The 24,290-nt window shown below is 39.2% G+C and overlaps 1 protein-coding gene across 1 annotated transcript in view; it reads left to right on the top strand.

Annotated features, from left to right (window-relative positions):
* Positions 1–5,687: 5,687 nt before the first annotated feature.
* Positions 5,688–24,290, top strand: part of TOPBP1 (DNA topoisomerase II binding protein 1) — a 42,977-nt gene continuing 24,374 nt past the window's right edge. The window contains exons 1-11 of the mRNA XM_023749284.1: positions 5,688–5,823; positions 6,352–6,442; positions 8,342–8,476; positions 10,155–10,298; positions 11,986–12,167; positions 14,043–14,239; positions 15,572–15,751; positions 16,455–16,624; positions 17,134–17,297; positions 17,446–17,693; positions 23,555–23,898. Coding sequence (XP_023605052.1) covers positions 6,359–6,442; positions 8,342–8,476; positions 10,155–10,298; positions 11,986–12,167; positions 14,043–14,239; positions 15,572–15,751; positions 16,455–16,624; positions 17,134–17,297; positions 17,446–17,693; positions 23,555–23,898 — 1,848 coding nt within the window. The 5' untranslated portion in view covers positions 5,688–5,823; positions 6,352–6,358. The remainder of the gene's footprint in view (positions 5,824–6,351; positions 6,443–8,341; positions 8,477–10,154; positions 10,299–11,985; positions 12,168–14,042; positions 14,240–15,571; positions 15,752–16,454; positions 16,625–17,133; positions 17,298–17,445; positions 17,694–23,554; positions 23,899–24,290) is intronic.

The following is a 24,290-nucleotide window of genomic DNA, read 5'->3' as shown; positions in this document are numbered from 1 at the left end:
AGGGAAGCAAAAGACTTAGTGTGTGAGTGATGCAGTGTAAGAAAGGCGTTTCTGGCTTTGAAGATGGAAGGGAGGGAGGCCATGAGCCAAAAGATGGGAGCAAAAGCAAGAAAATGGGTCCTCCTGTCAAGCCTTCAGACAGGAGCACAGCTCGGATAACACCTTCAACTTTTCCCAGTGAGACCCCTTTCAGACTTCTGACCTACAGAGCTGAGAGAGTAAATTGTGTTGCTTTAAGGCAGTAAGTTTGTGGTAATTGTTACAGCAGCCGTAGGAACTAAGGCACCTAGTGTAGTCATTGCACCTAGTGTAGTCTAGGGCAGTGGTTCTCAACCTTCCTAATGCCGCGACCCTTTGATACAGTTCCTCATGTTGTGGTGACCCCCAACCATAAAATTATTTTCGTTGCTACTTCATAACTGTAATTTTGCTACTGTTATGAATTGTAATGTAAATATCTGATATGCAGGATGTATTTTCATTGTTACAAATTGAACATAATTAAAGCATAGTGATTAATCACAAAAACAATATGTAATTATATATGTGTTTTCCCATGGTCTTAGGCAACCCCTGTGAAAGGGTCGTTCGACCCCCAAAGTGGTCGGGACCCACAGGTTGAGAACCGCTGCTCTAGGGTGTAGAATTTTCCTTTTTGTCTCTCATTCCAGGGAGCTTGGAGTTGTGCCAAATACCTTAAGGGAACACTGGTCATTCGTCAGGCTTAGTTCACTGCACCTCCCTTCTGATTGCAGTCATGCTTCTGCTTCCGCTTTCCCAGCCCTGGGACTGCCATGAGCTCTGCTAGCAGTGGGCCTCTTCCAGACCCCTCTTCCCTTGCGCCCAGAAGTGGCAAATGCCCCCATGTAGTTGCAGAATGTCATCTCACCTCTGTGTTACCTCCCCTTTTCCAGAAACTTGGCACCTTTAGTCTCTAATGCTCTCACGCACATGTTTCCTAGTGCTTGAGCCACATCTAGTTGTCCTCGACAGGGCACAAATTCCTGCACATGCTACATCATCATGACAGAAGCATGACAGATTAAGAATTAGTTACTAATTCTTAATCTTTATCATTTAAGACTAGTATATTATTTCTGAGTGAATGAATTTTATAAGTTATTGTGCTCATTTACAAGTGCTCTAGCTCTCACTTCATTTATTCATCCCTTTGAAAGGAAATAGGTGGTTTGAGGGCAGAGACTACGTTTTTCTTGTTTAGTATGCTAATCCTAGATTGGAAAATAGGGTCTGCTATAATATAGGGCTCCAAAAAACACACAAATAAATGAATTAATAAACATAATGATTGTCTCAAAAGTGGGTTGAGCAATCTTCTTTGCAGATCTGCTGATAAAAACCAAACTTCAGAGGTGAACATGCCTCCTAAGGTTAATCATCTATCTAAAGCTAACACAGCTGAAATCCAAGGTGCCCTCTGACCTCAGGATGGAGCAAACTCTGAAAGTTTCCTATGTACAGGGTCAAAGTCATGGTGCAAAGGAAGGACATCCAGAGTGCTAGAGCCATCTCTGTTGCTTTGACACAGCCTCTCACAGTAGCAGAGCAGAAGGTTAGATGTGCTACAGTTCTCACCTCTGCCCATATGGATATGTGCAAAGTTGCCAGGGAGCCCTGGAAGAGCTGTTTCCCTGCAACAGTGGCCACTCCACAGTTTTCTCTCAAACTACTTTTCAAGCCTGATTGCTGTCCTTGGCCCCACACCTCTCTCTCATCCCATGCTGCTTACCCGGCTTGGGTGCAAGGACCATACTCTTAACTAGATCCTCTACATGGATGGGTTGCAATGGCCATTTAAAACCTCTCTCAGGTATATCTCATTTTTAGGGCCTAGATGCAGTCAGCTTTTCCAACCTTGCAAAATCTCACATTTGTAGATTGCTAAATTCTCTTTTGTTTTGGCTTGCAAACAAACCAATTCTACCCGGAGCTTGTTGTCTTTCTTATAATACCTAATTATATGCAGCTAGTACCAACATGTGCTGTTAACATTCTATTTTACCCCCTTCCCTCCACCTCAGCAGACTCAGTAGGTCTGTTTTACTTTCCACGTTACTGAAGACAACAGTTTAAATGTTTTGCCACAGCAAAGACTATTTAAGATTACTAGTCTCCTTTTAAATTATAAATTCTTTACTTATACAAATTCATTCATTTATAGCACTGAAAAACAAATATAAAACCCTCAAAAATCTATTTTTAATTTATTTTTTAATTTTGAGAAATCTTATCTATGTAGCAAAATATAATAAGAAATACTCATACTCCCACCACCTCTATTTTAAAAATAACTGTTTTGCCATATTTGTTTCCTGTGTTTTTCCATTCTACAAATAGATAAGTATAAAGTCCCCTTTAATCTTACTGCAAGCACGGTCTGGAGTGTCTGGTTCTAGGTGAAGAAGTGCCAAAGAAATAGGGAGGTGGCCCTGAATGCCAGGGAGGTGAGGGGAAAGTTAATCCCTGAACTCCTTCTTCTGAGAGTTACATGGGGGTGCATCACAGCTATTCCCCATTTTCAGGAAATCTTCATTAACCGCAACTCCCATAACCATTTTCACCCTTTCCTAAGGGACAGCTGTTCAAGCAAACTTTAATGTGCATCACAATCACCTGGAGGACTTGTGCCAACACAGAATGCTGGCACCCGCCCTCAGAGTTCCTAACTCTGCAGGCCTGAGGTCAGGCCCAAGAATTTTGATTTCCAACACATTCCTAGGTGAGGCTGAGGCATCTGCTCCAGGTACTACACTAGATGGAGAACCACTGCTCTAGCTAATGCCTCTCTGCCCATGTGGAGACACAGATGGGAGAACTTGTCACTTGCAAGGTTGACTCCCCTCCTATTCAAATCCAGCTGGCTAAAAGCTGAGAGCACTTTCGTTGTCCTCCTCATCTTCATTAGCAGCAAGGCCCCAGTGCAGACCTTCCTGCAGAGATGGGCAGGCAGCATGTGACAAGGAGCAGTGTGGTTGGTCAGGAGGGGCCCAGGGTTTCCTGGCTGTGTGGCCCTGGTCAAGTGACACAGTCGCGGAGCCTCACTTTCCCCGTCTACATAATATGGGACAGTGATGCCCACATACTAGAGCAACAGTTCTCAACCTGTGGGTCGCGATCCCTTTGGGGGTCGAACATATATAATTACATATTGTTTTTGTGATTAATCACTATGCTTTAATTATGTTCAATTTGTAACAATGAAAATACATCCTGCATATCAGATATTTACATGACGATTCATAACAGTAGCAAAATTACAGTTATGAAGTAGCAACGAAAATAATTTTATGGTTGGGGTCATCACAACCTGAGGAACTGTATGAAAGGGTCGCGGCATTAGGAAGGTTAAGAACCACTGTACTAGAGGATTGCTGAGAAAAGTAAACAGAAATAGTGCAAGCAGGAGTCCTTTATGGACACTACTAGTAAAGTACCCTATGAATAGTCATTATTGTTACAGCTTCATGACAGATTTGTTCCCTAACAATTAACTGTAGCATCCTTTTATGTTTTTTTTAAACTCTAACAACTTTCTTTTTCAGGCTTTCCTCACCCTGTCCACAACAACACCAGGTCTTTACATTGAGCCCTAATGTTAGTGATTCTGACTCACTTGGCTTGGGTATATTCACATACTTAGGCCCAAGCTGCTCATTGCTATCTTTAGTTGCTAAAAAGAAAAACAATCAAGGAACACGGTATTAAACTCTCACATTACTCAATCCAAAATCATGAGCTTTTCAATCTCAAGCTTAAAATAAGAAACACTATCTAAGCGGTCTGCCATTCGAACAGACTTGTTCATCATGAACACGCCAAGATTTTGCCGTCCCATTTTACCTCCTCTCCCCCAATCTTCGCCATTTGGACTTTAGTTTCCATCCCAGATCTCCCCTAGACTCAGGGAGTTACAGAGAAAGGTGGTATGCTCATCGAAGGGAGAAAGAAGGGAGAGGGCCATTGGCAATCTTGGCAAAGACCTCTTTGCACTTGATGTGCAATCTAGTCATCCAGACATCTTTCTTCCCTCCAGCCCTCTTGGCTGTGGTAAGCAGTGATTATATTCTTGTTAAATTGTAGGGGAAAGAGCCCTGTCCATGGAGTCTGTGGATGTAAGAACCTACAAACCTGTAGAGAATTTTTGTAAAAATTTATTGCCAAACAGGATACACCTGGAAGCAAGATTTCAATAGACTGAGATACATGCTTTGGAGACTAGAGACTAACAGTTTGCAGTTGCTTTTAGGCATTTGAGATTGGATGTGAGGAAGATTGCCTGAAGGTGGGAGAAAGCAAGGCCCCGGCCAAATTACAGGATAGTTAAGATTCACACTTTATAAGGCGGGCTCTGAAAGGGTGGGCACTACTGGGAGGAGGAGACTGAAGGGGGCCGTTTCAAAGGTGTGTTAACCTTGATGCGCAGAAACGATGGACAGGGCTGCCTTAAGGTAAAGATAAGTCTTTTACTAAAGTTCTGTGCCTGGGGCTTGACTACCCATCATACCTGCCCAGGTAGGAATTTATGATTAGATCACTCCGTGAGGTTACTTTCCATAGAACCCCTATTTTCATCCACAAGTCAAGACTGAAAGACAAGTACCATATGACTTCACTCATATGTGGAATTCAATGAACAAACTGAACTAACAAGCAAAATAGAGAGAGACTCGTGGATAGCAGGCAGTCAGGGCTGGTGGTGGGGGTGGTAGAGGGTAGTGGAGGGATTCAACAAAATTAAATGGACACGGACAACAGTGGTGATTGGGGGGGGGTGGATGGGGGTGGAAGCATAGGGGGATAAATGGTGATGGAAAATAAAAGAAATGCAAAGAGATAAAAAGACTTGGCTTACATCTGAACTCTACCACTTAACTGTGACCTCGGACAAATCATTTAACTTATCTAAGCCTCAGCTTTTACATCTGTGAAATGAAAATACCACGGTTTGCCTCGTAGAGTTGTTTTGGGTGGTGATATATGGTTTCTCACGCACTGCCTGGCCCGCGGCAGGTATAAAATATTTACCGAGCCGGGGCTGGTTTGCCTCAGTGGATAGAGCTGGGCCTAGGGACTGAAGGGTCCTGGGTTCGATTCCGGTCAAGGGCACATACCCAGGTTGCAGGTTGGATCCCCAATGGGGGGGGGGGGGGCATGCAGGAGGCAGCCAATCAATCATTCTCTCTCATCACTGATGTTTCTCTCTCTCCCTCTCCCTCTCCGAAATCAATAAAAATATATTTTAAAAATAAATATATACCGAGGAGACCCTCTTTCCCCTGGCTTTAAGCTTTACATTTCCTTGTTTTAGGACCTCCCCTAAGGTACTTCGTTCGGCCCAGCGGCCCCATCCGGAGCTGCGGCCCTTCGGCGCCTTAATCCCCCGCGGCCCCAGCCCCTGAGCCGAGGGTGCTGGGCCGACTCCCGCCGGGGCCAGGGCCGACTCCCGCCGGGGCCAGGGCCGCCCTCCAAAACCCGAAGCCCCAGGGCACCCGGCCCCAGTCCGCCTGAACCCCAAAGCCGGCTGTACACCCATCTATCCCACTGCCCGTCACCCCGGTGGACGACTCCACCCCTTCCCGCAGCTGCGGGTGATGTCACTTCCGCCGGAAAAGGTGAGCGCGTCCGCGCGGTTGGCGCGAAAGTCGGTTCGGGGCCTCGGCAACTTCCGGGTCCCGCGTCTGCCTGGGGAGGGGGCGCCGCGGGTGCGGCGGGTGTGGCCGGGCTGGCGCCCGACCCCAGCCGCTCTCCCGCTGGCTGCGCGCGCCCCCACACGCTGCCCCCAAACCCCCGAGCTCCACGGAGGTGAGTGAGGCGCGGAGAGGAGACCCCGCTCCTTCCCCGCCGCAGTTGGGGGGTCCCGCCGCCGCCTCTGGCCTTGGCGGCGCCTGTAACCGACGGGGAGGGGCGGCTGCGGCTGGGCCGGGGAGGCAGCGCCTTGCTCCCCGGCTGCACGTTTACATTAAAGCCCAGGTGCGGGTGGGCGAACGGACCGCGAGGGCCGAGGGTTACCTGCCGGGACGGATTCTTCCTGAATGCAATGGATCGTTCATTGGTTTAGGCCCTAAACTTTAGGGGACTTAGAGCCCCGATAGTGAAGGCCCTTAACGTATTCAGCTCCGGGACCTTGAGTTGGTCCTCTGACTTGCAGGTTATCTTTTTCTTTGCCCACCTTCCTGCGTTTCTTACAAAGTGGATGAATTCACGGGCGAGGAGGCCAAAATGCCTATCCTTAGGCATTCTTGTCTGCGCAGAAAAAAATAGGTCCCTTAAGCAGATAGAGTGATGCATAATGTGGTTTTGTTCTTGTTAATGGTTCCCTTATTTTGACAGTTCAAAAATGTCCAAAAATGACAAAGAACCGTTTTTTGTGAAGTTTTTAAAGTCTCCAGACAATTCCGAGTGCTTTCTTAAAGCTCTTGAGGTAAGAACAGTTGAAAACATCTTGTTTGATGCTTTATTTTCTTGATTTTAGAGTTTCTGATTTATTGGACTTTTATATCTCATAGTTATTTTATTTTTATAAATACATAGTTTTACTGTAGTCTCCATTAACATAAATATCTCATTGCTAGATATTTTTAATGAATGTGAGTATATCATTATATTTGTTGGGGGGCTTTAAATCTGAGATTTCTGTTAAAAGTGACACACCTGCTGTTCTTGGAAATTAAGTTGCTTTCTTTTCTCTACTAATCAGAATAGACCTTTGTGTGTTGAAAAATTGAGTCAGCCCTGTACTGGTTAGTTATTCTTTGGTTGGTAGGTTGTTAAAAGTGTTTCATTATGTACAGCATGATATGGGAGGACCTGGGGCAGGGTGGAGCCTTGCTGCTCTCAGACCCCGGCAGCAGCAGCATAGCTTGAGAGTTTGTTATAAAAGCAGAACTTGGGCCCCAACTCGGACTTACCAGTTAGAATCTACCTTTTAACAAGATCCTCAGTGTGATTTCTGTGTACATTAAAGTTTAAGAAGCTCTGTTGTAGCAGGGTTTTCCTTAAAGTTTACTCCTTCAGCAAATAAATATTGTGTGCCCGATCAACACTGCTCTAGCACATGGGATACATCTGTGATCAGAGCAGAAGATTCCTACTTTCTTAGACATTAATCAGACATGATAAGTGACTAAACTATATAGTACGTTACAGTGTGCTAAGTGTTAAGGGAAGAGAAAAGAGCAAGACAGGTTACGGGGTCTGGAAGGTTGTAATTTTAAATAGAGTGTGATTGGGGTGTCCTTTATGGAAAAGATGATATTTGAGTTTGCTTGAAGGAGGTGAGATAGTTAGCCGCGTGGCTATCTGGTGAAGAAGGTTTTGGGCAGAGGGGAAAACAGGCCCCTGGGAAAGTGCGTGAAGTGTCTGTCCAACATTAGTGTGGCTGTAGTATGATGAGCAAGAGATGGAGGGAAGAATATTGAGGGATGCTTCAGAGAGGAGGATTAAGAGGACATGTAGGGCCTTGTGGGCCATTGTAAGGACTTTGGCTTTTTCTTTCAGTGAGATGGAAAGCCGTTGGAAGGTTTTAATCAGAACAGTGGCATGATCTGACTTACTCATCTGAAAGGATCATTTTAAGTATTTATTTAACATGAGGACTTCAAATTTTGTTCAGAAAATATTTGAGTGCTTACCTAGGTGCCAGGATATGGTGGCAAACAGGATCGTGAAACTTTGTTTTAAGGGAGAGAGACAACTATATATGTCTACATAATATCAGTGTTATGTCTTCATAACATAGACTGGAGGGAAAGGGTATTTTAGAAATCGTGATCAGGAAAGGCATCTCAGAGGAGGTGACTTTTGAAGTGAGGCATCAAGTCTGGTGAAGACCTGGGAGAATATTCCAGGCAGTGGGAGCAAGAGCAAAGCCTCTAAATGAGGTCATGCTTAACTTGTTCCAGTGGTAGCAAGAAAGCTGGAGTGGCTAGAGAAAAAGTAAGGCCGGCGAGAGGTAGAAGGTAAGGGCAGGGAGACAGGCAAGGGCTGGACGCCTTGGTCTTGTAGGCCATCCTAAGAAGTCTTATGCTATAATTATGCTATTCTGGGTGTGCTTGGAAGACATTGAAGTTTTTGAGCAGAGAGTAACATAATGTGATTTATATTGTTAAAAAGATTCCTTGCTGTTGTATGGAGAAGAGATTTAGGGCAAGGAAGGGAGAAGAAAACACTTTAGAGACTTCTGCAGAGGTCTAGGTGAGAGGTGATGGAAGAGTCCAACAGGGAAAAGGCTAGACTTGAGATGGATTTTGAATATAGAGTTCGTAGGACTTAAATAAGAAGGGACAATTTCAGTTGCAATCTTATTTCATTTTTCTTTCAGTCAATAAAAGAGTTCCAGTCCGAAGAATATCTTCAGATTATTACAGAAGAAGAGGCATTGAAGATAAAGGAGAATGATAGATCACTTTATATCTGTGACCCTTTTAGTGGTGGTGTCTTCGATCACCTCAAAAAGGTTTGCTGACTTATAATGTGTTCCTGCAGTAGTGTGTTTTTTGGTTTGTTTTTGCTTCAGTGGACAAATGATTTATTGATCATGAAGTATTATGCAAATTATGAATACAAAGAAATTTTTTGGTTTGGGGAGTCTGGAATATTTTTAAAGGCTAATTATGTTATAATAAGCTTTTGTTAATATGTAATTTTTTATAGTATTTCAGGGGATTTAACTTCACTTAGTATAAGGGAACCCTATAGTAATGAAGCATTTTATTTTTTAAATTAACCCCCTTTTTAAAAAATAGTTTATTGATTTTTAGAGGGAGAGAGAGAAACATGGATGTGAGAGAGAGTAACATCGATTGGCTGCCTCCGCCACACCCCCTGCTCGGGCATGTGCCCTGTCCAGGAATTGAACCAGCAACCTTCATTACACGCCCAACCAACTGAGGCACACCAGCCAGGGCGATAATGAAGCATTTTAGCGATTGAGTTCTACTGTCCTTAAACTCGGTGTGATTGCAAAACATTTCAGGGAGAAATAAAGAGTAGGAAAAGACCTCAACGTAATGCTTGGTTACTGTCTCTCAGACTACTTGCTCTTACAGGTAGAATTTTAATACCTGTACTTTATAAAGACTGAAAAGTTATGTCAAAGGAAGCATTTTGGTGATGAGTATTGCTAATATACCAGTGAGCCATCTTCATTTCTTTCTGTTGATTCTAGAGTCTACTGACTCATTACTTTTTTGGTGTCTGGACAAGAGAGAAGCATTGAAATAAAAGTAAACGGGCTGTAATTCCATCCAGATTACAAACAAGTGATTCTTGTTTGAAGGAGAAGAAAACATAGAAGAGTAGGCAGATGCAGTATCTGTACAATTTATGGAAGGTCTGTGCCCACTTTTGCCAGAAGCATTGTTGGTCTTACCCTCCTTTTGGAATAACACTGCTTGTCAGATAGAATCAGTAGCATCAAAAACTCAATTTTCTTCTGACCAAGAAGATAATAATTTACTCTGTAGATATTTCAGTCATGTTATGGTGACTTTCACAACTGTAGGCTTTTTTAGCCTGGCTTGAATGTGCAGGTCTCAATTATCAATGAAATTGAAAGGTCATTTTTGTTTTTAGTAACCTGCAGTATCTTAAGAGAAGTGTTTGTGGGTTTTCCTTGGGAAGACTTTGAGTTGCAGACAGAGTATTTAAAACAAATGTAGAAACTGCCCAGAATTATTTGGTTTTGTGTTCTTTGGTGATATAAGAGGTATTTTAGATGAGGTTTATGTAGGCTTAGTATTTTTAAACTGCTTCATTGACTGGATGCTTCGTTTAAAAAATATGTCAGGATAATTCCTAATTATAGCATAAGACTGCTAGTCATACACCCTTCCCGTTGTTAAGATTTTGTTTGTTTCCGAGATTAAAATTTCAGTGGTAATTTTGAGTGAGTGTGGCTCTTGGAGCTTATTTCTTTGATAGCTTGCATTGCTTGATTTGCTTTCATGTGTGTGTAGCTCATGAGTACTGTATCTGAGAAATTATATAATGGCCTCTATGTTTTTCTTAAAACAATTTGGTGAAATTTTTATGGTGGTCATCAACTTTTATAAAGAATTGGTAAATAATATAAAATGTAATTTTATAAGACTGAAGTTCTTTCCCTACTTACTGAACTTTTCCTTTTTTTATAGCTTGGCTGCAGAATTGTTGGTCCTCAAGTAGTCATATTTTGTATGCAACACCAGCGATGTGTCCCAAGAGCTGAATATCCAGTTTATAATATGGTTATGTGTGATGTAACTATATCTTGTACAAGCCTGGAAAAAGACAAAAGGGTAGGTGTTGAGGAATATGTCTATTTCCATACCTAATTTTTCATTGTGTAGAATATACTTGAAAGACTTTACACTGGGTGTTTATATTTTCATATATTTTCATTTTTATTATTATTTTTAGAGAGAGGGGGAGAGAGAGAGAGAGAAACCGATAGGTATCAATCGGTTGCCTCCCATATGCACCCTGACCAGGGACCGAACCCAAAACATGGGTATGTGCCTTGACCGGGAATTAAACCTGCAACTCTTTGGTGCACAGGACAGTGCTCAACCTACTGAGCTACACTGACCAGGACTATCTTTTTATATTTTTATGAGTTGAATATAGTGGGATCTGTTTATTTTTAAGGAGATACTATTTATTTATTTATTTATTTTTAAATCTATTTTTATTGATTTCAGAGAAGGGAGAGGGAGAGAAAGATAGAAACATCACTGATGAGAAAGAATCATTGATTGGCTGCCTCCTGCACGCTCCCCACGGGGGATCGAACCCACAACCTAGGCACGTGCCCTTGACTGGAATCGAACCCGGGACCCTTCAGTCCACAGGCTGATGCTCTATCCACTAAGCCAAACCAGCTAGGTCGAGAAGATACATTTTAAATACATTTTTATTTATTACAGAGAGGAAGGGAAGAGAGATCAATGATGAGAGAGAATCATCAACTGGCTGCCTCCTGCACGCCCTCCACTGGGAATCGAGCCTACAACCTGGGCATATGCCCTTGACCGGAATCGAACCTGTTACCTTTCAGTCCATAGGCCCATGCTCTATCCACTGGACCAAACTGGCCAGGGCTAAGCAAAAAAAAATTTTAAAGGAAACTCACTTTTTCCCCTATATAGTCAATGAGTTTGCTTTTGAATTACATTTTTCCACTGTAAATGGGAAATCCTAAAAAAGGGGGATTCTGAGAGAGGTATGTAATAGATATGTTATATATGTGTTTACACATTTTAAAATATGTATGGTAAATTAAAATATATTGTTTATTATAGAAACAATATAGTGCTTTAGCCAGTGTGGCTCAGTTGGTTAAGCGTCATCCCATGCACCAGAAAGGTAACCGGTTGGATTCCCAGTTAGGGCACGTGTCCAGGTTGTGGGTTCCGTCCACAGTCGAGGTGTGTACGGAGGCAACTGACCAATGTTTCTCACATCGAGGTTTTTCTTTCTCTATCCCTCTCCCTTTCTCTCTCTAAAAATCAAAAAAAAAATATTTAAAAAACCCCAACAACATAGTTTAATAACTTCATGGAGTTCAAAGAGATAAACATAGAAAAATAATGTATAAAGGTAATTATTTTAAAATCTATGCCCTGGCCTGGGAGCTCACTTGGTTGAAGTGTCATCGCAATACACCAAGGTTGTGGGTTTGATATCCAGTCGACACACACGAGAAGCAACCAATGAATGCATAAATAAGTGGAATAACAGTGATGTTTCTCGCTCTTACTTTCTTTTTCCCTTCCTCCCTCTTTATCTAAAATCAATAAATAGAAATTTAAAAATTTTTATTTATAATTTATATTTACCTTCCAAATATATTAATTAAATGGTTAATTATTTAATTTTATATGGTGAGAAACACTTGTGCATTCAAGCTAACAATATATATATATGGAATATTGTATAAAAAATAAATTTGCTTCAGTATTAATATATTTTCTCTTGGGACTACAGGAAGAAGTTCATAAATATGTACAAATGATGGGTGGACGTGTATACAGAGACCTTAATGTATCAGTAACTCACCTTATTGCCGGAGAAGTTGGTAGCAAAAAATACTTAGTTGCTGCAAATCTAAAGAAACCAATTTTGCTTCCTTCTTGGGTTAACACACTTTGGGAGAAATCACAAGAGAAGTAAGAAAGACATTTTGATATTTTCTAGATTTGAAAATGATACATTCAGTCATTCTAGCTTGTGAGTTTTCATAGGGGAGGTTTTATTGTATCTTTGGATTTATCATTCAGTGACAAAAATTGGGTCATTATTCTTTTCTCCAATGAAAACAAAAGAGCAGATTCTAAAAACTGTTACCCGGTTAGAGGTCGATAGGTAGAATGGCCTATGGTAGTGATGGCGAACCTTTTGAGCTCGGCGTGTCAGCATTTTGAAAAACCCTAACTTAACTCTGGTGCCGTGTCACATATAGAAAATTTTTGATATTTGCAACCATAGTAAAACAAAGATTTATATTTTTGATATTTATTTTATATATTTAAATACCATTTAACAAAAATCAACCAAAAAAATGAGTTCGCGTGTCACCTCTGACACGCGTGTCATAGGTTCGCTATCACTGGGCTGTGGGGTTAGAACTAGCTACAAGGTAGGAAATGCTTTGATAATAAAACTGTTTTGAGCAGTACCTGTAAAATAGTTGGGAAAATCAGTATGGCAGCTGCAACTTTTATATTGCTTTCTTCAATACTGTGCCCATATGTTAACATGGAGAGCAAATTAGTCATTTGGGCAGTTGTATTCCCTCCCAAAGTGGATATGTGTAAGGTTGAAAATAAAATGTAAGTCATTAACTGGGATGTGATCATTCAGTAAATATTAATTGAGCCCATTTTATGTATCTGCCCTGAGCTAGGCTTTAGGCATATGTAGTGAGCAAAACAGGATAGCATCTCTGCCTTCATGGCACTTAGAGCTTATTTCAAGGGACAGAATTGAGTTTCCTTTAAAATTAGAGTAACTCTAAGTCCAGGTTCCACTGTTTGAATTAAATAGGAGTTTTCCCAGTCTTTCACACCATCCCACACATCCTAATCGTGTCTCCACGTTGGCACCCTCATTCCCAGCCTGTTTCATCAACACATCTGCCTAGCATGGCAACAGAAGACAATGATATTTTTGTTGGTTTCTGCCCCAAATCATTGCTTATTATTTGTATAAGAAAAGGATACAGATTCTGTTTTTCTAGGAGGCAACTGAAGTAGAGATTCAGACTTAAAATTTTGGAAAGTAACCACCATTTCTCTGCTTTTTAACAATTTAAGATTTTCTTTACAGAATAGCTTTTGCTTCTGACATATCATAAATGTAGTATGGTATTTTTTCCCCTAAAAATCTTACAAAAATAGTTTGGGTCACAATTTGTAGAAAAATTACATGACTGTCCTAGTGTTTATTCAGGTCATTCAATAAATATAAAATAAAAACTTTCAGTGGTGCTTTATCTAAATTTATTATCCAATTTTTATTTTTAACCAGCATGGACTTACAGAGTTAATGAAAAGTTTTCCCTTAAAACAATTTTGAGAGACTGTCTGAAACATTACTTTTTATTAGAGATATGGTGCCAAGCTTAGATTAGCAATTAGTATAATTCTGAGTGCCTGTGAGTTCCCCTTAAGATTTATTTTTTTCTTCTTCTTTTAATATATTTTATTGATTTTTTACAGAGAGGAAGGGAGAGAGATAGAGAGTTAGAAACATCGATGAGAGAGAAACATCGATCAGCTGCCTCCTGCACACCCCCTACTGGGGATGTGCCCACAACCAAGGTACATGCCCTTGACCGGAATCGAACCTGTGACCTTTCAGTCCGCAGGTCAAGGCTCTATCCACTGAGCCAAACCGGTTAGGGCTCCCCTTAAGATTTAATAAAAATCTTTAAAAATGAGGAAAGCATTAGTGATATTGTTCTTACTTTTCTGGTAAAATTTAAACTATTGGGTATATTTAATATGTTCATTTTTCCCCGTTTTATCATTTGTTTTCCGCAGTACAATAACTAGATATACTGATATAAACATGGAAGACTTCAAGTGTCCTATTTTTCTTGGTTGCATAATCTGTGTGACTGGCTTGTGTGGCTTAGAAAGGAAGTCAGTTCAGCAACTCACAGTTAAGCATGGAGGCCAATACATGGGACAATTGAAAATGAATGAATGTACACACCTCATTGTGCAAGAACCAAAAGGTAAAACTATTTCCTGAATGGACAAATGCAAGATTTTCTCTGCTTTTTAACAATTTAAGATTTTCTTTACAGAATAGCTTTTGCTTCTGACATATCATAAATGTAGTATGGTATTTTTTCTCCTAAAAATCTTACAAAAATAGTTTGGGTCACAATTTGTAGAAAAATTACATGACTGTCCTAGTGTTTATTCAGGTCATTCAATAAATATAAAATAAAAACTTTCAGTGGTGCTTTATCTAAATTTATTATCCAATTTTTATTTTTTTAAGTCTCCTACACAATTACCAAATACTTAGAAAAGAGACAAGAAATTTGGATGGATAACAAGAGAGCTAATAGATGTAGTTAAATTACATATCTTTCTAATCTCATATCTATAGTGTTTTATTCAGACCTAGATAGGAAATGAAATTAGAAAAATATTGTTAAAATTGGTAATTGTAATTAAGTCAGAATTTTGTGTATGCCCAATTATATTATGATTATAAGTAAAATTGGTAACTGCTATTGCTGTTTTCTGATTCTGAGGATAGTTCATTTCCTGGCTCTCAAGAATGTAAAAAAACGGCTTTCATGTTATTTTTATTACATGTTGACCTCAATTTCCCTATGATACTGTTTCAGAATGCATTGTGTTAAAATATTTTTAAGGCAGTAAAAGGTTTTATGGTATATATATATATGTATATATATATTTATTTTATAAGACTTTTTTGACTTTTTTATAGAGAGAGAAAGGGAGAGGGAGAGAGAGAAACATCCATGTGAGAGCAAAACACCAATCGGTTACCTCCTGCATATGCTTTGACCGGGAATTGAATCAGCAGCCTTTCAATGCATGGAACAAGGCCCAACCAACTGAGCCACATCGGCAAGGGGTATATGCTCTTTTTAATGTAATTTATTTATCTGCATATCTCTCCTGGACTTCAAGTAGAATCTGATGACATCAGAGTAGTCTACTCAGAGCCGGTATTTGGCAATTTTCACAGTTGTTTTATGTACTCTTATTAAAATGGTGTAATTCTGAGAGTTATCCCTCTGTTATAGACAAAGAAACTGGTTTAAAGAAATTAAGTGATGGAGGGTATACTCAAACCAAGTCTAATATTATTTCAGTTACCCCACAGTTGCCTCTGACTCTATATAAGTTTGTAAGAGATGTAACTCCTCACATAGCATCTGTCTTTATTTAAAAGTAAGAGTAATTACTAGTGACTTTAACTTTGTGTCAGGTGGATTTTTTAATAACCTATCATAAATTGGAATATTTCTGCCAAGACAGAGTTTAATGATTTACATTGCTCTCTTTCCTAATGAACATGATAGGTCAAAAATATGAATGTGCCAAGCGATGGAATGTACACTGTGTGACCACACAGTGGTTTTTTGATAGTGTTGAGAAAGGTTTTTGTCAGGATGAATCCATGTACAAGACAGAGCCTAGACCAGAAACAAACACTATGCCTGATACTTCAACTCCTGCTGGCCAGATCAACACAATTAATAGTAAGTCTCATTGGGATTAAAGTAAACTCAGTTTTCTGTGTAAGAATTGATAATAGGATCAGTGAGAGATAGTAGGGAATTCCATCTTTTCTTGCTCTGCCTCTAGGCATAATTGTATTAGAACCAAATTGAATGAAAAATTAGTTAAGAACTTCTGATATTTTTTTTGTAATGAATGCATACTTTCTTTCATACCCTGATGTAATGAAGAAGATGCTTAAAGAAATTAAGAATACTAACAGATAGACTTAAAATTTTAATTTTTAAGAACTTGACTGGTGTGCAAATATTATTAGTACATTTCCTTTTTTTATTAGTTTGCTGCTGTTATAGATCATCTATATTCATATAAAATTTAAAACCGTTTCTAGTTTGTAGGTTACATGTTGGGCAATTGAGCAAATGTTTATAAACTATTTTTTTAATATTAGCTTCCTGGGCCTTAAGGCCAGCAACTTTAGATTTTTATTAAAAGTTAGTCACTGTTAAGTAAACATTAAATATATTTTCATTTCAATAAAATATGAGCCTTAGTTTTTTTTTTCCTTTTCGTATTTTGCCACCAAGATTTCAGTAAAAACACTTGAATCTTAACTTTGGAAGCTGTTCATAGCTCTGTGTGTATCAGAAAACTTAATCTATAGGAAAGCATGTAATCAGTTATTTTATCTTCATAAATATTACATCTTTGTTTAATATGTAGGTCGTACTCTTTCAGATGTCAGCAATATTTCCAACATCAATGCAAGTTGCATAAATGAATCGATATATAATTCCATTCTTAATAGCAAAGTGGAGCCTGTACTTGAAAATCTAGAAAATCTGGATGTCAGTGCATTTCAAGCACCTGAAGATTTATTAGATGGTTGTCGGGTATGTCTTTATTATGTAATAATTGCAGTAAGTGACGGTGTACATCAGTACTTCCTAGTCTGACTTTGAAGACCCTTCAGAGTTGGGCTTCCTCCTTTTCTGCATAAACCCTCCACACTAGCTAAGCGGGTGCACTTATTAGGCCATGTCCATCCTTTATCTGTCAGGGTCCCTCTGCCTGGGATGTACCTTCATCTGTCATCCTTCAAAGTCTATTCAGAAGATAATTTTATTCTGGCTTTTATTTAAAGCACCAAAGTAATTATCAAATATCTACTGTGAAGTACAAGAATGCAGTGGGATTATGAAGAAGTGATAAAAATCAAAGTTTCAGAATACACTCTTCATTATATCTTTTTTTTCTCATTTTTTCTATCAATATATCTTAAAACACACGAGTTGTCTTATTTACATACAGTAGATTTTGATACATATTTGTAATGTGTTACTTGTGAGAGAAATAGTGTCTTACATGCATTAATCAAAGTAAATTCTTTCTTTCTTTGCAGATATATCTTTGCGGTTTTAGTGGCAGAAAACTAGATAAACTGAGAAGGCTTATTAACAGTGGAGGTGGAGTTCGTTTTAACCAGCTCAATGAAGATGTAACTCATGTTATTGTGGGAGATTATGATGATGAATTGAAGCAGTTTTGGGATAAATCAGCCCACAGGTTTTGTCATTTTTTTATTCACAGCAATTTCTATTCTGTAATAATGCTTCTTAAAATTGCATGTTCATGTAATTTTGGAAATTGCATGGCAGGTGAGATTATGGTCTTTATAGTTTAAACTAACATATAATTCTGCATTATTTTTTAGGCCTCATGTAGTGGGAGCAAAATGGTTGCTACAGTGTTTTAGTAAAGGTTATATGCTTCCTGAAGAGCCATATATCCATGCTAATTACAAACCAGTGGAAATTCCAGTTTCAGATCAACCTGAAAGTAAAACAGCCCTTTTAAAAAAGAACAACAGCTTCTCCAAGAAAAACTTCGCTTCTGCTGAAAAGCATGAGCAAGCTGATGAAGATCTGCTCTCTCAATATGTAAATAATAATGCAACAGTAGGTAAGAAATAATTGATTAGTGTTTATAGTTATTGGGAACTATTTTAGTAGTAGCGTAAAAAATATTTTTATTTTGAGAGTACATTTATTAAAGCTGGGGAAAGTGAAACAAGGAAGGGCTTAGAATAGAAGCAGTAGCCTGGCCAGTGTGGCTCAGTTGGTTGAGTATTGACCCATAAACCAGGAGGTCACGGTTAGATTCCTGATCAGGGCACATGCCCAGGTTGTGGGCTTGATCCCCAGTAGGGAGCATGCAGAAGGCAGCTGATCAATGATTTTTCTCATTATTAATGTTTATCTCTTTCCCTCTCCCTTCCTCTCTGGAATCAATAGAAATATATTTAAAAAATAATAAAATGAATACACTTTTAAAAAAAAAGGAAGAAGAAACTCCAAATAGATCAGAAATTCTAATGTGGACCAAAAAAAAAAAAAGGCAGCAGGAGAGAGCCTAGGCAGGGCTGTTTTTGGCTAACTGGAAAGTCAGAGAAAAGGGGCCTTGGAGACGGGGCCAGGGGGTTAGCCTGGGACAAGCTGCTGCTGCCCATTGCTCCCCTGGTTGCAAATCTCCTGAGGACCCTGAGAGTTTAGGAGATGCTTGCCTGAGAGGGAGAGAGCCTGTTAGTCACCTTTTCTAAGCAGGCAAAGCTAAGAACCCTCAGACCCTCTCTCTCTCTTCTACTCAAGGGCTCCACTTGCATCTGTTTTGTATTTGGCATCACTTGGTTTGAGTTTATAACAAAGTTTTTGTTTTTTTAATTATAGTTTATATTCAATATTTTGTATTAGTTTCAGGTGTACAGCATGGTGTTTCGACAATCATGCTTTACATAATGATACCCCCAATCTTTTTTTTTTTTTAAATTGATTTCAGAGAGGGAGAGAGAAAGAGAAACATCAGTGATGAGAGAGAATCATTGATCGGCTGCCTCCTGCAGGCCCCACACGGGATTGAGCCAACAACGCGGGTATGTGCCCTGACTGGGAATTGAACCGTGACCTCCAGGTTCATAGGTTGACGTTCAACCACTGAGCCACGCCAGCCGGGCACCCCCAATCTTTCACTACCATCTGCACCATCGCTATTTTGATATTATTGTCTATATTCCCTATGTGGTACTTTACATCCCTGTGACTATTTTATAACAACCTTGTAACAAATATCTCTTACTGGGTTATTGTGGTTTTTAGTGCATACAGTGCTATACTGTGGACTACTGCCACCTCAGGTATTCTCAGTGTGGTAGGGAAATTGCCGCTGAAGAGTAGTAAGCATCATATGTCCTTTAAAAAAAATGAAAGATTTAATACATCCAAAAAGATATAAAGAATAATATAATTAATAACTGTATACTATCTAGCTTTAAAAAAAGAAAGAATATTCTATGCCTGTCAATTCCTCCCCATCTTTTTATAGTTTACAATCTGTGTAAACAACATATATACACTGTTCATTTTGTGTATATTAACTTAAATGATAGATGGTATGTCCTCTCTTTCTACCTTCCTTCTCTAAATGTGAGAGATACTCATCTGATCCAACTAACTAACTAAGAAAAGACCACACTGCTATAATGTATTCATTTTCCCACTTATGGACATTTTTATTATCTTTTCTTTGCCAATACAAACAATACTACTGAGATTGTTCTTATGTATGTTTCTGCACATGAGCAAGAATTTTTCTAGGGTGGGCGTGGTTGATTCATGGGATACGTATTTATATAATGCAAATTGCTTTGTCTTTGTTTACCACTTTACACTAGAATGATAGTGCCCTCTTGCAGTCTGGGACCCCTCGGAGGATGTCTACCTGCTGGCTGAGGCCTGCTCCCTAGGGGATCAGGCCCAAGCTGGCAGTCAGACATCCCTCTGGCAGCCTGGCAGCCCTCAGGGGATGTCCACTTACCAGCAGGGAGCAAACCTAAGCTGCAGTCGGACATCCTTAGTGCTGCTGAGGAGGCGGGAGTGGCTCCTGCCATCACCACTGTGCTGGCAGCCATCAGCCTGGCTTGTGGCTGAGCAGAGCTCCCGCTGTGGGAGCGCACTGACCACCAGGGGACAGCTTCTGCATTGAGCATCTGCCCCCTAGTGGTCAGTGTGTATCATAGTGACCAGTCATTCCCTGTCATTCTGCTGTTAGGGTCAATTTGCATATTACCCTTTTATTATATAGGATTGCTTTGTCTTTGTTTACCACTTTACACTAAAATGATAGTAAGCGTTTCTGTTGCACATACTTTCAACATTTAGTATTTCTTGTAAGTTTGACATTTCTGCCAGTTTGATGGATGTAAAGAAAGATCTCATAGTCATTTTGAGTGCTATTTGGCCATAATATCTTTATTTTTATTTTTTTGGCCATAATATTTTAAGGTAGTTGAATTTTTCAATCTATTCTTTTGTGGTTGTGCTTTTCTATTTTATGTAAGTTTTCCTACCCTGAGTCATAAAGTTATTCCTTTTTTACATTGCTTTTATTTCTATTGTCATTTAATCAAATTACAGTTTTCTTAAACGGAACACTAGGCTTTATATATATATATGTATATATAAATTTTTTTTTTTTTATTGATTTCAGAGAGGAAGGGAGAGAGAGAGAGAGAGAGAAAAACATCACTGATGAGAGAATCATTGATCGGCTGTCTCCTGCACATCCCCTACTGGGGATCGAGCCTGCAACCCAAGCATGTGCCCTTGACTGGAATCAAACCCAGGACCCTCCAGTCCACAGGCTAACGCTCTATCCTCTGATCCAAGCCAGCTAGGGCAGAACACGAGGCATTTTAATTGCGGGACTTATGATTACTGTCCTCCCAAGAGGAGCTGCCATGTTACTCTGTCAAGGGGTGGACTTACAGGTGGCTTATGTTAGTGCCCCCTGCTGTTGTGTGGCACACATCCTGGCCCTAGAAAGTTCAGGTACTTTTGGATTTCAGACCTCTCCCCACCACTGGTGTTGGTTCATTCCGCCTCTGGAGACCCTGAGCTGCTTTGAGGCAGAACAGCCTTAGAGTTCCACTGTTAGTTATTCCTTATATCTGTCTTAGAAGTCTTAAGCTTTTGCTTTTTCACATGTCTTCATTCCATGTGGAGTTGATTTTTGTATTTGAAGTGAACTTTTCTAATTGTATGTTATCCGTGTGGATAATCACTTGTTTTTAATACTTTTTATTGAATAGTCCATTGTTTCTCCACTAGCTAGCACTACTGCCTCTGTCATTTTAAGGTTCTGTTAAGTGGGGGTCTGTTTAGGCTTTCCATTCTGTTCCATTGAGATACCACACTGATAAACTGTCTTATTATAATCATCTTGTAATATGTTTGGCTATCTGAGATTAAAAGACTCCAATTTTCTTTACAAAACTGTTTCAAGTCTTCTTGTACCTTTGCTTCCAGACCAATTTTTAAAATTAGTTTGTCAAGAAGAAAAGATTCATTTATGTTTTCGCATGTGTCAGAATTTCAAATTTAGTTTTTTATGTATTTTGAAGTTTTTTTAAACTTAGTCAATTTTGTCTGATATTAACCCCTGCCTCATGTGGATCAGCATTAGTATGACTGACTTTTTCTTTTAACTGTAAATTTGGTTGATTTATGTTTGTTATTTGTGATATATTTTTATTATTTTCTACCATCTTATTTTTTATTTTGTCCCATTTTTCTATGTTTCCTACTCTAAACTTCATATCTTTCCCTCTACTGATTTGGAAGTTAAATATTTTTATTTAACTTATTTTTAAGCGATATGAACGGCCTTAATTGGTTGCAGTGGGAAGTGGAAAAGGCAAGGCTATGACAGCTCTGGCTCCTGAGGCAGCTTCACAGACTCTGTAGCCACCCTTGAAAAGCTTTTTTAGAGAAGGAAGGGAGAGAGAGAGAGAGAAACATTGATATGAGAGCTGGTCCTGGAAGATAGGAGCATGGTTGTCTGTTAACTGGTCAAGAATGGTTTCTGGCCGGGCTGGTGTAGTTCAGTGGTTGAGCATTGACCTATGAACCAGAAGGTCACAGTTCGATTCCATGCCAGAGCACATACCCGGGCTTCGGGCTCAATCCCAAGTAGTGGGTTATGTGGGAGGCAGCCGATCAGTGATTCTCTCTCATCATTGATGTTTTCTCTCTCTGAAATCAATAAAAACATATTTTTAAAAAAAGAATAACTATTAAACTACTTCGCAGAATGTTTTATACTATGATGTCACCTTCCTCATATATCTCCATAAATTATAAACATATACTATTATTCTTTTTGTTCATTATAGTATGTAACTGAGGATCAGAGTTTCCTGACCTGATCAGTAAATGCTCTATTGAAAACTATACTTCTTCAGAGTACCAATAAGAGCAATTTAACTTTCATTACGTAAGAATAAGCTATATACATTTACATATAACATATTTAAATATGTATGGCAGTGACTAGTTTAAAAGTAAAAATTTTAATGTCTATTTGAGATGAGAATAGAAATAAGAAGACAACATTATAACAATGTTATGGACTCTGGAGCCACACAGAGATTGGTTTATATCATTTTTGCCACTTAATAACTGACGTTAGGCAAGTTACATACCTCTTTAAGCCTGAGATTTCGCTTGGAGAAAGGGTATAGATATACTAATAGTGTCAACCCCATAGTATCATGAGCATTAATTACATGCATGTAAAACACTTGGGCACAATGCCTGTAAAGATGAATAAATGAAGAATCCTTGAATAGCTTCTAGGCTTACTTGAATCCCATATAGGAGGGGTTGGCAAGTCGTTTTTATAAAAGGTCAGATGGTAAATATTTTGGGCTTTGCCAGCCACATTCTCTCTATCATGTATTCTGTTTTTACAATAAATTTTTAAAAATATAAAAATGATTCTTAACCCACAGACTGTGAGAGGCCCATTTTGGCCCCTAGGCTGTAGTTTGCTGATCCTACTGTAAAATGTTAACCTTCCAACATGGCACCACTAGAGTTTTTAAGAACACACTAAGTTTTTACCTCCTAAACTTTTAGTCTTGATCTGACAATGTTTGTTGCACACTAGGGACTGTGTATTTTAGTTACTGACATTTATATTTTATATAGCTGTCTTTTTTCTTTTACTACCCATCTGTCAGCCAACTTGATCTTAAAAAGAAGTTAAGATCATTTGCTTGGGTCCTTGATCAGTTCTCTTAAGAAATCTGTATAGAAGCTAAGTATAAGTAGCTCCAATCTTCTATCTACAATCATAAGAGCATAATATGCTAATTAGACCGGACGACCTTCTGGACGAAGCCACGTTGGTGAGGGGCGTTGGGGGGGAGGGAAGGGGCAGAGGCGGCCACTGTGGCAGCAGCGGGGGCCGAGCCCCTTGCACGAATTTCATTCATTGGGCTTCTAGTTTCAATATAAAACATTTTAGGAATTTATAAAAGAGAAGTAACCATAGTTCTCTTATTATTACATTTACACAGTTATTTTCATGTAAATGGCTTGACTACTTTAGGCCTGTTACTTCTGTTTTTTCTTTAATGATATACTCCCTAATGTGAATTATCTAAACCAGTTTTGGAACTAAGACACACCTTGGGGTGATTAGAGCTTCATAATTTTCAACTAATTAGAGTTTCTAGTATGCTAGGAATACTTAGAATGGTTAACATGATTGCTGATACCCTTCCTAATGAAACATGGTAATACTAATAGCATTCTTGATAACCCAGAAGATGGAGTGGTTTCATATCCTTTATGCTTGTGTATTTATTAAAGCCTTAGTTTTTAAGTGTAGTCACAATTCTCAGACTCTGTGTTACCTTAATATCCTTGCTAGAAAGTAAAGTTTATAAAATAAACTGTTAGAAAACATTCCTTTTTCTCTTCCAGTTGAAGCTGCAAAGTCTGAAGTTGGGGCCTTTAATGACACTACTCATGTTGAGCCCTTGAATGATTCTACTCATATTTCTATGCAAGAAGAAAACCAATCTTCTGTCAGTCATGACCCCCCTGATTACTCTACAATTACGGAAGAAGGTTTATTTAGCCAAAAGAGTTTCCTTGTTTTGGGTTTTAATAGTGAAAATGAGTCTAACATTGCAACTGCCATAAGAGAAAATGCTGGAACAACCGTATCCCTTCAGAGCAGAATTGTTGCCGATTATGCAGTGGTTCCTCTGCTGGGGTCTGAAATAGAAGCAACTGTGGGAGAAGTTGTTACAAATACCTGGCTGGTAAGAAAATACATATGAATGCCAAGAGTGCTAATGTTTATTTCTTAGCAGTTCAATTTAGGTAAATTGGTGTTTGGGTATGGGCAGTGAGTGACTGGGTTTTCTTTTAGCAAAGGAAGTGCTAAAACAGGAAAACATTCAAGCTTCTTGGCCCTAATCCTGGTGGAGACTGTCGTTGCCCGGGGCCAGAGCAGCAGCATTTCTTGTTAGGGAGTTACTCCAGGTCATCTCATACAATTTCAGTTTTCCCGGTTTTCTCACCACCAAAGCATGACATGCACTTTTGTATTCCATCTTGTTGGCTTATCACTGGTAATTTCACCATTGATTTTTTTTTTTAACTTTTCAAGAATTTAGAGGAAAAAATTAAACTAATACATTGAACGAAATTA

Source organism: Myotis lucifugus, unplaced genomic scaffold, assembly GCF_000147115.1.
Source record: "Myotis lucifugus unplaced genomic scaffold, Myoluc2.0 scaffold_8, whole genome shotgun sequence".
Taxonomy (NCBI): domain Eukaryota; kingdom Metazoa; phylum Chordata; class Mammalia; order Chiroptera; family Vespertilionidae; genus Myotis; species Myotis lucifugus.
Note: the sequence above shows the minus strand (reverse complement) of the source record. Positions and strands in the feature narration are given on the sequence as shown.